The following is a 17,714-nucleotide window of genomic DNA, read 5'->3' on the forward strand; positions in this document are numbered from 1 at the left end:
TTTGAAAAGATGGCTGATATGCAGTTGAGGCTGACAATTCGCAGAACACTGTTCCTAAGGCACTGGCAATTTCCTCAGCACATGAGATCTCCTTCTGATTACAATTAATAATAGAAGGCAACATATGATATTTACTGTTTAGCTTCTTTATTTTTTCCCAGATTATTTGGGTATCTGTATCTTTGTTGATTGAGGAGGCAAATTTTATCCACGAGTCTTTTTTCACTTTCCGCTGGATATAACGAGCTTTGGCTCTCAGTCTCTAGAAGTTAATAAGGTTGACAGTAGTGGGATATTTGCGGAAGGTATTCCATGCTACGTTTTTTTCTCTCTTCGCTTTGTTACAATCACCATTCCACCAGCGATTGGAATGCCGATGGTTACTTATTTGAGACTGTGGGATAGCAGCTTTTGCAGCTGTTAGTATCCGCATTGTGATATGATCAATGACACAATGTCAATAGCAGAAGACTCTATGATGTCATCATCAAAAGATACATGACTGGTAAATTTCATCCAGGTTGCTTTGGAAAACTTCCATTTTGTTTTTGTTTCGGTTTTTTTGGAATGGGTGGTTTGAATACTACAGATCAGCGGATAGTGGTCACTGTTTAGAGGATTGTCATGTACATTCCAATCTATAGTTGGGAAGAAGATCGGAGAGCAAATTGTGAGATCTATTGCACTGGTTGACCCAGTAGGAAAATGGATGTAAGTGGGTAAGCCTAGTATTAAATAGTGTCAAATTCTCTCGATCAAGTAACATTTCAATAAGTTCACCACGTCTTTCTGAGACCAGAGAACCCCATAATGGATGATGCCCATTAAAATCTCCTAGTAAACAAATAGTAGATGGTAATTGAGAAATTGGATTTACCAGTTGCTGAATTGTACATGATTGGTTCGGCGAAAGATAAATTGAGGCCAGTGTCAATGTGATACTGATTACTATATGGGTAGCAACAGCTTCTAATGGTGTTTGCAATGGAACGTGCCTGGAGGGGACTTGTGATTCCACTAGCATAGCTACTCCTCCTTGGGGGCTGTTAGTTTCAGATAGATTTTTTCTGAAGACAGTATAGTTTTTGACTGAAACAGATATTTTTGTAACGGTGAATTAGTTCATAGATATCCTCAACATTGCTGCGAAAACCTCTGCAATTCCATTGTATGATTTGTTCCATTATTTGGTTTTGTGAGCGGAAGAGGAGTCTGCCTGCTTTTTGTGAGTGGCTTGTTTATATCTGTCGGGTTTTGATTTTTCTTTTCTTGAAAAATTTGGGTGTCATAAGTCATTGCCTTCTTCCATATCATCATCTGCATGTATTTCAAGCAGACCTTCTGGGTTGGTGGTATCATCTGTGTCCATGCTTGATAGGGGAGATTGCTTCACCTCAACAGGATCAGATTTCTGCAATTTATCCACTGCTTGACAATGGGGAACTCTCTGGGATGGCACTGTTAGTGGTGTATTATTGCATTGGTCTACTATGTTTGGTGGAGATGGATGCTGAACCAAGAGAACTGATCGGGCCCAGTCTGAGATCGATGTGTATGGAGGGATGGACACTTCCGTCTGACATGCTACTGCTTGGTGACTGTAAGTAGCAGAAGCATAGGTACATTTTGGCATACTTAATTTTACTTGTTTTCTTGCCTCTTGGTAGGAAACTTTATTTTCAATTTTATACTTTTGTATTTTTTTCCCCAACTTCCACAGGTTGCAGTCTTTGGAATATGCTGGGTTTCCCTTGCAATTTGAACACTGAGAGGTTGAAGCCTTACAATCTGTTTGTGTATGAGTTTTATACCCACAGTTTGCACATGTGTCTCCACGGCATGCATCTGAGAATGGCCGAATTTCTGGCATTTAAAACATCTTAGGGGGTTCGGGATATATGGCAGAATGAGACAGTTTAAATATCCTGCCTTGATTGAAGCTGGTAGGTTTGGAGAACTGAAAGTTAAAATTATACTCCAGGTAGGAACAAAACTGCCATCTTTTGGAATCATGATTCTTTTTTGCCTGAGTGACTTTTTGTTCTTTAAGTTCCTGGACTATTTCATCTTCAGGAACGTTCAATAGATCCCATTCAGTGATCACTCCCTTTGAAGAATTGAGGGTGGTATGTGGTGTAATTTGAACTGGGATTCCACTCAAGGATGTCAGGCGTAATAATAGCTCAGAGTGTCAAGAATTGGTGGTCTCTATTAATAAATCTCCAGATTGGAGATGTTTCACCATTTTCGGTGAACCTGCAGTATGTCCGAGGCTTCTCTGAATGATGAAGGGGGAGAGTTTGCTCACAGGTTTTGTTGACAGAGAATGTATTATCAGGAATGCTGGTAATTCCTGTCTGCCAATGTTGTTTTTCATTCTCTTCGATAGAGAGAAGTCATGGTCAGTGTCATGGTTATCATTTGGTTGAGAGTTCTTTGGCTCTAAACGTGGAAAGTCATTTGTTTCCATCTCTGCTCCTTTGACTCTGAGGGGTTGGTTTATCCCCCACGTTACCGGCCCCACCATGTGGAGGCAGGAGCAGTGCCACAAGTGACCAAGCAGTTGTTTAAATTAGCAAAGTTAGTTAATAATAAATATAAAGACTAAGAAAAAAAAGGTGGATTTCCTTTCTTGGTTCTTACTTTTGATCTCTAAAGTGCAGAACCACTTCAAGTAAACAAAGGAATAAGCACACTAGAAAAGAATCAAAACTATCACTTTAGAGAGCACACTATAAATCTCAGTAAGAAAATCGCTTGGCACTCGAGGCCCTTTGAACAGAGGGGGGCACATCTATCGCTTTAAAATATAGTCAAATAACAAAGGGTGGGTGCATCAGCAAAGGAACAAAGTAATAAGTTGAAGTAGCACAGACAGAGACAAATATCAAAACAAGCCAATAAAATAATAAAAGACAGGGGATGTTTTGCTAATCCTTACACTTTTAAGGAACAGCACATAAGTAACTAACTTAACAAGCAGCATCTTATTTCAGTCAGCGCAGTGACAAAACGAGAAATAATGGAAGGGCAAAAACATAAATAACTTTAGAAAGCAAGTTTTGGATACCACAAAAAATAATTTACTGTCCCACACATACAACATTGTGTTTCAGTAAAAATGGCGTATTGTGAAAAATAACAATGAGTAGCATTACAAACATATATAAAAACTATAACTGGGAATATAATGTACAGGTAATTTCTTATAATAAGTAAAAGTTCTCAATTTCTAATCATAATATGTATAGTATTATTTATAGGAATCAGTAAAGTTATTACAGCTTCAGCAAAGTTCACAGCACACCGGTTGCGGAACACTGCCCTAGGGTTTGGTGTTGGGCCCATTGTTGTTTACTAAATTTATTAATGACAGGAATGATGTCATGCTACTGCAACAGAAGCTAGAAAAGTTAGCCAAATGGGATGAGTAATGGCAATTAAAGTTTAATATTGACAAATGCAAAGTACTGTATGTAGATAACAGTAACTCCAGAGTTACATACCAACAGTGTGGTACAACACTCAAGCTAGTGGAAAATCAGAAACACCTGGGGAAAATTTTTCAGTAGGCTATGAAGTTCTCTGAGCAATGCAGACAGGCTGCCAGGGCAGCTTATGGGGGTTTTGTCAATGATATACAGGAATTTTGCTAGCAGGGATATGGAGGTTATTATCCTATTATATTAGAGCTGGAAAAGGAATTAGAATATCATTGGTTTGGCTGAAACAAGAAGAAGAAATGAATCACTTAAGTTTATCAAATGGAAATCTGCTGTACACCAATGGAAATAGTGAAAGGAGTGAAGGTGGAGTTGGGTTTCTGGTCCATAAAGATTTTAAAAACAACATTTTGGAATTCAAAAGTACATCACCAAGGGTGTCAAGACTAATACTCAAGATTTCTAAGAGGTACAAGCTAAAGATTATAATGATTTATGCACCAACATCGAACCATGATGATGAAGAGGTTGAAGAAATGTACACCGAAATTGAGAGCCTTCTAGATGAGCAGAAAACCCACTACACTATTATTATGGGAGACTTCAATGCTAAGGTTGGAAAAAGACAAAACAGCGCAGAAAGGGGAACTATAGGAAATTTTTGAATTGGTGAAAGAAATGAAAGAGGCAAAAGACTTGTGGAATTTGCAGAATCTCAAGGACTGTCAGTAATGAACACTTTTTTCAAGAAAAGGGTGAACAGAAAATGGACATGGAAGAGTCCAAATGGATTAACTACTAATGAAATCGACTTCATCCTCACTAACAGAAGATATATTGTGAATGATGTTACCGTCCTGAATAAGGTAAATGTTGGAAGTGATCACAGAATGGTAAGATGTACACTTGATATAGATGTAGGAAAGGAAAGGAAAAAACTGACTCGAGTAAATAATACAGAGGTCTTTGAGATAACAGAAGAGGAGAAAAAGCAGTATGTACTGGAACTTAAGAACAAGTTCGAGCTTCTGCAGACTGCTCAGGACCAAGATATCGACGAGGAATATTACAACTTTTTGAAAGTGATAAAGCCCAAGAAACCTATAGGAAAAAAGAAATCCAAAGAAGAAAAAATTAGTCAAGAAACACTTGTCATGATGAACCGAAGACGACAAATGAAAAGCAAGAAAAAAACACTGACAGGGAGAAAATTGAGCATACTGAGTTATGCAAAGCCATTAGAAAGAGACTCAGAGAGGACATAAGCAGATTTAACACAAGAAAAGTAGAACAAGCATTAAGGGAAAACAAAGGATTTAAATCAGCAGCCATGAGCAGTAATACAGAAAGACAAATGATACTGAAACTAAAGAATAGCGATGGTGTATTTATAAACAGCAGAGAAGGCATAATTCAAATAGCAGAAGACTACTATAGAGAATTATACAAGTTCCTCACAGAACATCTTCCCCACTGCTGATGCCAGCAGTGGGGAAGATGGATTGCAAAGTAGCAACACATACGACATACCCGATATTCTTCCTGATGAGGTAGAACATGCATTGAAGAAAATGAAGAATCAGAAAGCTCCGGGGGAAGATGAAGTTACTGTTGAGTTGTTAAAAGGGGGAGGAAGAGACATAACACAAAAACTGGCAAGGCTCTTCACAAAGTGCATTAGAAAAGTTATGACGCCTAAGCAGTGGAATAATACAATCATAGTTTTGCTGCATAAGAAAGGAGATAAATCAGAAATTGGAAATTATAGACCAATTAGCTTGTTATCCCACATCTACAAGTTGTTCACAAGGGTCATTACTAACAGATTAGAAAGAATACTTGATGAGAATCAACCGAAAGAGCAAGCTGGCTTTAGGACAGGATTCTCAACTATGGATCACCTTCAAGTAATATCACAGCTAATGGAGAAAGCAAATGAATATAAAACACCATTATGCCTGGCATTTGTGGATTATGAAAAGGCATTTGACTCCATACAGCATAAGGCAATGTTTCAGACACTGGAAAGACAAGGCATTGATACCCCATATATTATGATTTTGAAGAAAATATATGAGAGTGCTACCTCCTTTAATTAGACTAGACAAACACAGTAGGAAATTTAAAATTGAGAAAGGAGTTCGACAAGGAGACACAATATCTCCGAAGCTATTTACTGCTGCCCTTGAGGAAGCTTTCAGAAGATTAGACTGGTCGCAGAAAGGAGTCAATGCGAACGGAGAGTACCTAAACCATTTACGATTTGCAGATGACATTGTGGTCATAAGCCACAATCCCAAAGAATTAGAGGAAAATAAATTAGAGGAAACTAAAGATGAATATGGCTAAAACAAAAGTAATGAACAAGTATGCCACAGAAAGGGAAATAATGATTGAAGGAGCAGTAATTGAAAAGGTGGAGTCATATACTTATCTGGGACAGGTTATTAGCTGTAATAATGATAAATGGCTGGAAGTCATGAGAATAAATTTTGGATGGATAGCATTCAGGAAATATAGTCACATACTGAAGAGCAATATCACAGTTTGTCTGAAACGTAAAATAATGAACCAATGTATACTCCCCACCATGACTTATGGAAGTGAAACTTGGGCACTCACCAAAAGAATGGAAGAGAAGCTGAGAACTACACAGCGAAGAATGGAACGAATCATATTGGGAATCAGACTGTTAGATAAGAAGAGAAACATGTGGATTAGGCAGCAAACTCAAGTAAAGGACATTCTTATCAAAACTAAAGAACTAAAATGGTCTTGGGCAGGACACATAGCTCGAAGACATGATGACAGATGGACTAAGAAAATAACAGAATGGTATCCAAGAGGAGCTAGAAGAAAACCTGGAAGACAAAGGCGGAGATGGATAGATGAAATTCATGAGTTTGTGAGTAGTAAATGGATGGCCAGTGCTCAAAACAGAAGGAACTGGAAAGTTGCTGGAGAGGCCTTCATTCTGCAGTGGATTGAAAACGGCTGATGATGATCCTATTATATAAGGCAATTGTCAAGCCCCATCTTGAATGCTGCATACAGGTCTGGAGGCCTCATTTTAGGAGGGATTTAAGACTTTCTATGGATTGAGCAAGCTTAATGCTGATGGGATTCTTCCTCATGCTCAGACTACATATATGAGGGGGCAAATTCAAATTGAGGAAGATGGTTACAGAATAAATCTGTGGATGTTTGCCTTTAGCCAGCAGGTGGTTGAGTGTGGAAAAAGCTTCCATCTGTTGTTATGGAGGTCGATAGATTAAATAAATTAAAGGCAGAACTAGACAAACTATTGGAGGGAATGAATAGGTGAAATGGGAGGGGTTTTTTTTGTTTTGGCTGATGCTGTATGAGTTTGCTTTTTTTGCATCATTTGCCTAATGTGGGTTGGGCTATTGACATAATACATAGTACAAATATTATCTATCAGACTTTTCGTTCCTGAAACAAACTTTCATTTATATTGATTTCTGTGTGGTACACTTGGAGGTTGGGGGGGCAATAATAGGTTCTTAAAGGATTCCCATGAACAAAATGTAGGCCTGAAAATTTGGTGCCAATCTGATATTTCCTTGTTAGATAACCATTGAATATCTAAATCATTAACCAATTAAGTATAAAAATAACTTGAAAGTTTATTTTAGGGGGGGGGGGAAGTATGCCAAATTTCTATTCATCTGATTTTAATGAAATTTGGGAATGGCTTGGCAAATCTTTCTAAAACACCCAAATATAAAATTTTGTCGAAATCCATCCACTAGGAGCCATACACGCCTACAAAAATAAACAAAAAAAAAAAGCTATAAATTAAGTTCCAGGTAATTCCAAAATAGTTATTCTGAAATCCTGATAAAAACACTTTTATCAAAGGCACAGACAAAATAAAAGAGAAGGAATGGAAATAAAACTCTGTAAAATGTTTGTTTTTTTTTGGCATAGTTAATACATACCTATAGTTATGCTGCTACATATGAATTTTTACATACCTGCAAATCAATGCTGTTATTGCCAATCTGATTAACATTAGGCAACGAGCCACCTCGGTATGACCCTAATGACTGAGTTATATGCAAGTGGTGTTTCTGGTATGCTCCCTAAAAGTAAGTTACAAGAAATTGTTAGGCATCACAAAAAACAGAAGCTCTGTTCTTTCTTGAATTGTTTGCATAACAGTGCCATAATGAAAAATTTTATTAAACTCTATAATGGGTCATTCCATATCAAGTGGCCTAGGGGTCCCTGCTCGTCCATCTTCAATTTTGTTGAAACTTGGTGTGGATGTTTAAACAGGTTTCAAATGAGGTTTTGTACAAAATTTCAGTTCAAAATATAGTATGCTTGAGGCATCAGCACTTCTTTTGTGGAGGTCACTTGTGTTAGGCAGAATAAATCACAAAAAACTTTCACAGTTTTAAGTGTTACTGTTGCACAACGGTGAGAGGTAGTGCTCTGAAACTTGGTATACCTAGTTAACTTTTAGCAGAGAATGCAAAACTTTTGGTGTCTAGGCTCAAAAACCTTCACATTTTTTTACAATGCAGTCTAAAACTGGCACCAAAAATTTGTTGCCACAAATTTAAGCAAGATTTTTGAAAGTTATAACTTTTAAATAAAACCTTTGGTACCTTCTTCTTTGGACATTCCACTTACCAACTCATGAATTCAGCATAATTAAATATCAGTTCTTATACTTGTTTTCTGGCTGAAATATTTTCCTTCAAAGATTGACTGAAAAATATTTTCCTTCAACGATTGACTGAAAAATTTGAAAGTCAAATTTGACCTATCTTAAGGGGCAAATATCTTAATGTGGAACACCTTCAATTCTCTTGTTTTTGCCACCACTGGAAAGAGCAGAGTTTCAGCTACAAGGGTCATGGTTTATCTGTTTTGTATCTTTGCACTTAAGGCCTTAAAATTAAGCCTAAACATCAAATAGTTTTATGTGCCATATTGTTATTTTGTGAGATCTTTTTTTTTGCAGAACACTTCCATAATCCTGCCTAATGTTTAGAATAATCTAGAAATAGGGTATTAACTATATAATATCAGTGAAGATACACCATAATTTATCCATAAATCAGTGTAAATACACCATAGTTTACCCATAAATTAGTGTAGATAATCCATAGTTTACCCATAAATTAGTGTAGATACACCATAATTTACCCATTGTGAAGGCACAATATGAGATACAATTAAAATGATGCCTTTACACTACATACGTAGTTCAAATTTATGGGTAAACTATAGTGTATCTACACCAATATTATACTGTTAATTACCTAAACCCATAAGAAATTATGCCTTGTGCAGTTTGTCTCCTAAGAAATAGAGTATATTCTAGAATATTCTAGAATACGAGAATATTCTACAATTCTGAAAATACTGATGAACATTCTAGAACTGTGGAATATTCTAGACTATTCCACATATATTTGAACCATGCAGATATTTGAACCATGCTGTTATTAATGTGTTTTATCTTCATGATGAACAGTTTGTTTATTTTGTTCCTCTATTTTTTTATTGTTTGATTGTAATAAAGTTAATTAAGTTCTCATTGCTTGCAGAAATGTCCACTTATTAGTCAGCATGAAAGCTATGGAATCAGAAGATTTTGCTGGAGATAAGCTGGACTCATGCACCATCAGTCATATGGATAATTCTAAATGTCATGTGCTATCCTATACATGCAAAACTAGGTTAAAATTATTTAAAGAATTTGAAGAACAACAGCTGATAGGCTGACATTGTAGATTAAAACTGGGTTTAGAAGACAATTTCTCTACATCATGAAGTTTTGCTTTTGACAAAATTTGAATTTTTGCAGCATTCATGATGCAATCCCTTCCAGAAAAAAAATATGGTGAAAAAAAAAGTTTACAACCAATTTATTTGTCAATGGCAGACTACCTGAAAGACCTAACAAAGGTAGACATAAAACCAGGCCAGAAGCTGTGCCCATCATGCTGAAAAGAGTCTAACAGCCAAAAAGCAGCAACAGGAACATCAACTTCATCTGGATCAGACCATAATGACAAAACGCATGTGACTGAAAGCTTGAACACAAGTTTGATGGCTATTGGCTCTGAAATTTCAGCGAATGGCTAAGAGAGACTCACAATGCTATGCCAAAAGGAAGGCAAGTCAAGTACAAGATGTAATTGCCAGTAAAATTGCATCTATTGGTGGCTTGGATCCAAATGACATCATGGAGCCAAGTTCAAGTCACCAGTGTGGAAATTGCTTAGATTACAATGAGCTTCTGAAAGAGTTGAAAGAAAAGTTGATGGTATCAAGTCATTCAGAAAAACTTCAAATAATAACAGTAGCTCCAGTTAGCTGGTCCATAAAGAAAACAATGGAAGAGTTTAGTGTCTCAGAAAGAATGCTCAAGAAAGCTAGAAAACTTAAAGCAGAAGAAGGAATCATGGCCATACCTGGAAAAAAGCAAGGAAAAAAAAAACCATCAATAATTTGTAGCTAATGTAGGTCAGACTAGCGAAACCAATATCAATATGTGCCAATTGTTAATTCACAACCTGGCCAATACATTGCCTGTATTTATGACAATAATTGGTGATTTGGAAATATTTGTGAAATATCATTTGAAGAACATGATGTATTGGCAAATTTCATGTATCCTCATGGAGCAGCTTGCTCATTTCATTGGCCTGCTAGACAATATGTCTGCTGGATTCCTGAACAACAAATTATTGCCAATCTTCCAGCTATAAAAACAACAACAATATAGCTTGCCTGAAATAGTAATATCAACCATCAATGAAAAATTCCAGTCCATTACGAAGCAGTGATTCAATATCTTCACACTCACTTGCTTATTTCAAATTGATTATTTTGTTGCAGTTATAACTTCTTTCAAGCTTAGAAACCAGTAGAACATCATCTTTATGCTTGGAATCCTGAATTAAGACTACTTTTCAGGCTTGGGAACTTGCACTAAAAAACCCATGTAAAAAATACAGATCTTTTTGTGCATTGGCAATATATCCTTTCTCCTTAAATCAAAGGGCAAAATAATTGCAGAAAATTTCATTCTTGTAAATGCAATAGATCTGTTGTTATTGAGATGTGAAACTTCACCATCAAATAAGTATGCAAATATTATGTGGAAAATATAAAATGTTTAAGGCCATTTTTTAGGCCTTAAGTAACAAGACACAAAACTGAAAAACCATAATTCTTGTTATGTAAAACCTGCTCTTTCCAAGGATGGCAAAAACGAGAGAATTGAAGGTGTTCCACATTAAGATATTTGCCCCTAAAGATAGGTCAAATTTTGACTTTCAAATTTTGAGTATCTTTGAAGGAAAATATCTCAGCCAGCAAACAAGTATGAGGGCTCATATTTAGTTGGGCTGAATTCATGCAGATGTGAAATGGAATGCCCAAAAAAGAAGGTACCAAAGGTTTTTATTTCAAAGTTATGACTTTCAAAAATCTTGCTTAAATTTGTTGCGACAAATTTTTGGTACCAGTTTTTGACCGCATTGCAAAAAAAATGTGAAGGTTTTTGAGCCTGGACACCAAACGTTTTGCATTATCTGCTAAAAGTTAACTAGGTATACCAAGTTTCAGAGCACTATCTCTCAATATTGTGCAACAGTAACACTTAAAACTGTGAAAATTTTTTGTGATTTGCTCTGCGTAACACTAGTGACCTCCACAAAAGAAGTGCTGGTGCCTCAAGCATACTATATTTTGAACTGAATTTTTGCACAGCTTCTTTGAAAACCTGTTTAACCATCTACACCAAGTTTCAACAACATTGAAGATGGTCGAGCAGGGACCATCTTCAAAATTAGGCCACTTGACATGGAATCACCCTAATGATAACATATTAATTTTTGGATAACTATAATAACCCAGAATTACTCAAATGACTAGCATCATCCAAATAGTTTCTAATAGACATTTATATATAAATATATATTTATATTACAAATATAATTATATTTGTTATTATTATTATGAAAATGAAACACTAATTACCACAAAACAAACTAATCCACAATTAGGGTTATTCCAACAATGTGCTACATTTCAGACACATTGCCACCTGAATATAAATGAATAAATGTAAAAAACAAAATGTTAAATGGAACAAATATTTACATTTTGTTTGTTACACCTGCATATTTAACTTATAGAAGGCACTGGCCATGGCATACTTTATGATTTGATGTTCATTATTTCTTTTTGTGTTTCGATCATATAGGAACATACACTAAATTTTTCAAGATTCAATAACTGAAATACAATCAACGACTTCAGTCAATGACTGAAATACAGTCCTTTTCAGAGTTCACAAGCACTAGTCACACTGAAGAGATGATGCTTAGCAGATCCTGCCTTGTCTGGTTATTATTATATATTTCGAAGTGGTACTCTAGTAATTGTGAGGGTATGTCTCCTTGGGTTGGGTAGGGGAAAGATTGAGTGTTTTCACTGCTGAAGGTGAATGCTTCTTTGTCATCTTTTCATTTTATGATTTTATCTTATTTTAAAATTGGGGTGTTTTGATATTCACTAGATACAGCACCTTGATAGAACAGTCCTAATTATAGCATTAACTTGTTTTGTGGTAATTTGCGGTTTATTTTTCATAAGTCTTGAAGACCTAACCACATTTTTCTAATTATAATGAAGTTAATATTTTTTACTGTATTATATTATGTTATATTATTAATCAGTAGTTAAGAGATATACTACTACTTTTTTTTGAACAGAGCCAAAATGCAGAAGTTCTTATTACCATCAATAGGTTATGGGTTAGGAATGCATGTAAAAGATAGTTGTTTCAGAGAACAGAAGTTAGCTTTTTGGTTGATTTGAATTTTTATGGCAGATCAATGACTCTGGCCATAATGCACCACATTTCAGATTCATAAGTCGATTCAGGTATTCTGGGTAATAAAATATTCTCTCTCTCTCTCTCTCTCTCATATTGACACATTTATTGACTAATGACAATTATTTCTGCAGAAAAGTGAAAATATCTATTTTAAAATAGATATTTTTTAAAATAGATATTTTAAAAAATATCTATTTTATCTGTTAAAAGGAGTTTACAGAAATGATTTGATCAAATTTACAGTTTATCAGTTTACATAAGTGATTTGATGGGAATTGGTGCAAAAGAGTTGTCATTCTCTGTTAAATGCATGACTTTCAGTTAGGATGTGTTGAATTATAAGAGGGATGTCACAATTTCATCATGGAGGTTCTTCAGCTTTTAGTATGTATTAATAACTAAAATGGATATGCCAATTCAGAGTCAAGCTATTACTACTGCTTCTTGCCTTACTTAATGGAGACTAGATGGTCACAATTTAATTTCTGGCTAAATTTTACAGAGATGTTTATATTTTGACTGCACCAGGATTACTAACACTCAGAAGGAAAAGTTTCAGATGACTTTAGTATAATCAGTATACAGCACTAAGAGGTTTTGAGTGGTAGATAATATTGATTTTTCTGTTGTATCTGCTTGTTCATTTCCTTTAATTCCAGAATGACTCTGAATCTAGCAAAAACAAATACCATAACTGTCTTCAAATATCGAATAATAAGATGTGCTGAATCTGGTTGAAACTGGATGGTGCTAAGTTTTATTGTTATGTAAAACTTGTAGCGTACTCAGTAAGTTAGTATATATATTACACATTTTCTATATGGTGGTCTGCAAGCAATCTAAGGCAATTTTTGTTGCAAATAATTCAGCTGGGCATACACTACATTCTAATGGAATTTTGTGGTGTACAGTTTTTTCTGAAAAGATCATAGCAGAATCTACTAGTGACCCTGATTTGGATCAATCAGTATAAAATAGCAAAAAATCAAAAAAAAATTCAATAATAAGTCACATGTTGACAGACTAAGGGGAGGGGAAGTCTTTTTGCTTCAATTTTGAAAAGTTTTTTGTAGAGTATATACGGCATGAAAATTTGGAGTATATCTATTACATGATAAAAAGTGTTTTAAACAAGCAGCAACTTTAACAAAGTTCAGGTTTAGCTCCACTGCAAGTTCTTTTATTTATATACCACCAAGAGGCTTATTTGTTTAGACAAATAATATATACATTTTCCCATTTCAGTGTAAATACTGCTGGCCAATAGGATGACAGGGCATGAAATGGATTTTATAAGTATACTAAAAAGTTAATTGTTTACATTAAATGTTTAGAAGTAATTTGTATGCTTCTATATATAAACTGCCGATTCAAATGTCCAAAATAAGCCTGTGGTGATATGAATCTTACAGTGGAGTAAACCTTTCCTTACCAAATTATAACTACAGCTACGTATTAAAATTTAGAACAAAAATGAGTATTCATTAGTTTCAAAAGAGTAACTGTGTCAGCTCCCCAGGTAACTAAAGACAAAATTCTTAAAATGTTCAGTTTTTTTCATACATTTGGTTCTCAGTTGTCGAAGGTATTCCAGAAAGGCCAGATTTTTTGGAATAAATTGCAAGAAATGGTTTAAAATGTGAAACATTTCAACCAATCTTTTAAATTTTTTTTTCTTAATTCTAATGTTATAATGAATAATTAGGTCAAAAACTGCCATTAGAAACATCAGTCATATTATTGAAAAAATTATTGCAGGGCCTTAAAAATTCAAATTTCAGATCATAAAGGACACAGAATTTAAGGGTACCCAAAACTTAGTGTAAAACTAACATAGATGTGGTAGGGTAACTCTATATGAAAGGCTTTTTTTTTTTTCTTTTCTTTTTTTTTGTATGGCTATATAGCAGAACCTTAAAAATCCAGAACTTTGAATATTTCTCCAAGTATAGTAGACCAGTGGTCTCCAATCTTTTTTGGTTGTGCACCCTTATTTTACTTAAAAGGACTAGCATGCACCTCGGAATAAAAAATTAAATATATAAGTTTAATTTTTTAAATTTATAAATCATTTACATGGAAAGCATATAATTTTAAAAGATCACAAATAAAAAAAATACAAAAAATTTAACTGAAGTTCAAGTACAAAATCCATGTACTTGAATGTGCATGATCAAATAAAACCATGCTGAATACTGAAGTATTAAAAAGACATTTATTTATAATTTTTATTTTCAATTATGTTTCAAAAAACTAAAATTTTCATAATTAATAAATATTGATTTATTGCGGATTATCTCGCGCACCCCCACTCTGGAGACCACTGTAGTAGACTACACATGGTCAGAGAGAAAATGGCTGGCCAGACTTAAAAAAAAGAACACTTGAAGGTTGTTTAACCCCACTTGGAGTGGGGTTTAATGGTGCAAGGGCTACTATGGCCAAATTGCGCCTGTTACTTTGGTCTAGAAATGACTGGATACGTTATAGGAAATAAGTCTAGAAGTGACTGGATACATTGTCATTTTCAGATAATGTAAAAAGTTCTGAGAAATTGCTATTATCTCCAAGTATATGGGTTAGTTTCAGAGGTTTTTGTAAGTTAAGCAGTAATTTGAAACATTCAATTCTAGCTGAATAGTAATGTGCACACTCAATTAGAATATGCTTAACAGTAAGTAGGGAGCTACAGTGTAAGCAAAGTGGTTCTCCTACCAGAAAAAGGGGTGCGTTAGATGTGTATGGCCAATTCATGCTCTTGCAAGCACGATGCCTGTTTAATCTGAAACTGGCTCTCCGCAGCTGTGGATTCTGTTTTATTTCAAGAAGCTTGTTTCCTGTCTGGATATGCCACATTTCAGACCACATTTCAGTACATATCCATTGTATTGTTTTGTTTGTTATTTGGTTTTTAGGAGCATTAGCAACTTAGGCCATATTGCTCCAGGAATATGCGGTGGTCATTCCCTTGACCTTTCCGCATCCTCCGTATTTGGTGGTGACGGACTCGAACCCCGGTCTAATCAAGAAGCGTGTGCTACGCACTGCTGCTCCTTCCCACCTGGCTACAGAGAAGCCTCCATTGTATTATTGGTTTTAAATTAGAGTAAGGAACTGGGATGGAATCAAAGCAAACAGGGCTCTTAAAGGTGCCAAATTAAATATATTATGTTCTATTAATAATTTCCAAATGTTCTATTAATATTATGTTCTATTAATAATTTCCAAATGTTTTATTAATATTAATATTATGTTCTATTTCTTTCTGTTTTACCTATTTCCTAGACTGCATATCATTGTTATGTATTTGCAACATAAAATTGCTCATTTTGAGAGACATTAAGTACTACTTTACAGTAGTACTGAATGTCTCTTATTACTTAACAGAACAGTAGTAAGTATTCAGCTTTTTCACTGCTGAAAACATATCGCACTATTTATACCTAAAATTAACAAATATTAGATGATAACTGTACCAGAAGCAGCATTCAAACCCACAACCTTTTATTTCTTAATCAAGTATGTTAATCAACTATCATTCTTTGGAGATAAGGATAAGAACTACTGTATTATCTAATAAAAATAATGAATTACCCCTGAATACTTAGTATATATATGCATAACCTTCAAAAAACCTTGAATTTTCAAAAATCTAGAATGTGTTGGGCCCTAAAGATGCCAGATTTATGAGGTTCTCCTATATTTTTCCAATTGAAAAAAAAAAATTAATGATGCAGATATACCATAGATCAGACCTGGGCAAACTTTTGGGCTGAAGGGCCACATTAGGAATTCAAAAAGAAGGCGGGCCGCACGTAAAATACTATTTTTAGATATATATATATTATTTGTTATCATGAAGAAGAAATATAACATAAAAAAATTATTCTCTAACAACCAAGGAACTGTTTTACATCTTTTAACATTTTTTTAATTGCGGGTGTTAATTTTGTAGTTGAGATTCTTAAAACTGCTTGTAAATGTTCATCGGTGATGCTTGATTGTAAAGAATTTTTATTTAGATTCATGATGGAAAATGTTTGTTCACATATGTAGGTTGATCCAAAAATAACAGACATTTTTCGGGCAAAATCTTTAAGTTCGTCGAATTTGTTCAAATTAAGAGTATTGTAAAATTTACAGATTTCCTCACATCGGAAATCTATAATCTGCAGATCTATAATCTGAAGCTGTAGTTCACTCGGTGCACTACCAATTTCTATTGAAAATGGGTCGCACACTATTGCCAAACTTGTCTCAATTTTTTGGAAGTCGCCAAATCTTCGTGATAAGTCGTCATTCAAAGCGTCGATAATTTCACAATATTTTTCAAACTTATTTTCTGGAATCCCCAGCAACTTCATGGTTGGAAAGTGGTCTACCTTGTTAATCAATAAATGTCGAAGGAACAACTGGAGTTTTAATTGAAATCCATTCAAACTTTTTACCATATCATGGGTGTATAAATTTTTCCCTTGTAACACGGTGTTGAAAGTATTTAAGTGTGTCACGATGTCCAGGGTAAACGCAAAGTCACAAATCCAGTTATTATCAGTTAATTCGGGAAAGTCCATAATATTTTTCGGTTTTAAAAATAGAACGATGTCATCTTTAAGATCCCATACTAGCCGGAGAACTTTTCCTAAGCTAAGCCATCGAATTTGGCTATGATAAGGAATATCTGTGTACTCGGATTCAATATCTTGAAGAAAATTAAAGAATTGTCTGTGTTTCAGGCCCCTCGATCGTATTAAATTTACTAGTTTAATGATACAAGATGTGACACATTCAACTTTTAACACATTTTTACATAATACTTGTCGATGTATAATAATACAATGAATTGTAATTAAATTATAATCAGGATAATTTTCACAAATTTTATCCCGAATTTTCTTTAACGGTCCAACATTTTTACCTGCCAAACTTGGTGCTTCGTCAGTTGTTACGCTTACCATTTTGTTCCATTATAAATTATATCTTATTAAGCATTTTTCAACTTTTTCAAATACTGTATATCAGCCCGTTGTTTGGTCTTTAAGAGATTCCACTGAAGGAAGCTCTTCAATAATTTCAAAATTAGAGGTACATCCACGTATGAAAATTAATAACTGTGCAGTATTCTTTTGGTCGTTACTTTCGTCGAGAGCTATCGAGTACCATGTTATGGATTCTAATACTGATAATAATTGCTCATTCAAATTTGTATCGATACATTCAATTCTTCTTACTACGGTTGGCCAAGATAAACTTATATTCTCAAATTTGTGTTTAATGTCAGGACATATAATTCCACAAGCTTCAGTCATACATTCTTTAATATAGTCTCCATCAGAAAAAGGCTCGTTGCTTTTTTCAATTATACGAGAAATAACAAAACT

The 17,714-nt window shown here is 34.6% G+C and overlaps 1 protein-coding gene across 2 annotated transcripts in view; it reads right to left on the minus strand.

Moving 5' to 3' along the window:
• LOC150089331 (CREB-regulated transcription coactivator 1-like) overlaps positions 1–17,714 on the minus strand; it is a 507,055-nt gene that overhangs the window by 434,786 nt on the left and 54,555 nt on the right. For both annotated transcript variants that reach the window (XM_090368506.1, XM_090368505.1), the window contains exon 2: positions 7,442–7,549. In XM_090368506.1, coding sequence (XP_090224632.1) covers positions 7,442–7,549 — 108 coding nt within the window. The remainder of the gene's footprint in view (positions 1–7,441; positions 7,550–17,714) is intronic.

The sequence above is a fragment of the Mastigoproctus giganteus genome, chromosome 2, assembly GCF_048544385.1.
Source record: "Mastigoproctus giganteus isolate SK-2022 chromosome 2, ASM4854438v1, whole genome shotgun sequence".
In the NCBI taxonomy this organism is placed as follows: Eukaryota; Metazoa; Arthropoda; class Arachnida; order Uropygi; family Thelyphonidae; genus Mastigoproctus; species Mastigoproctus giganteus.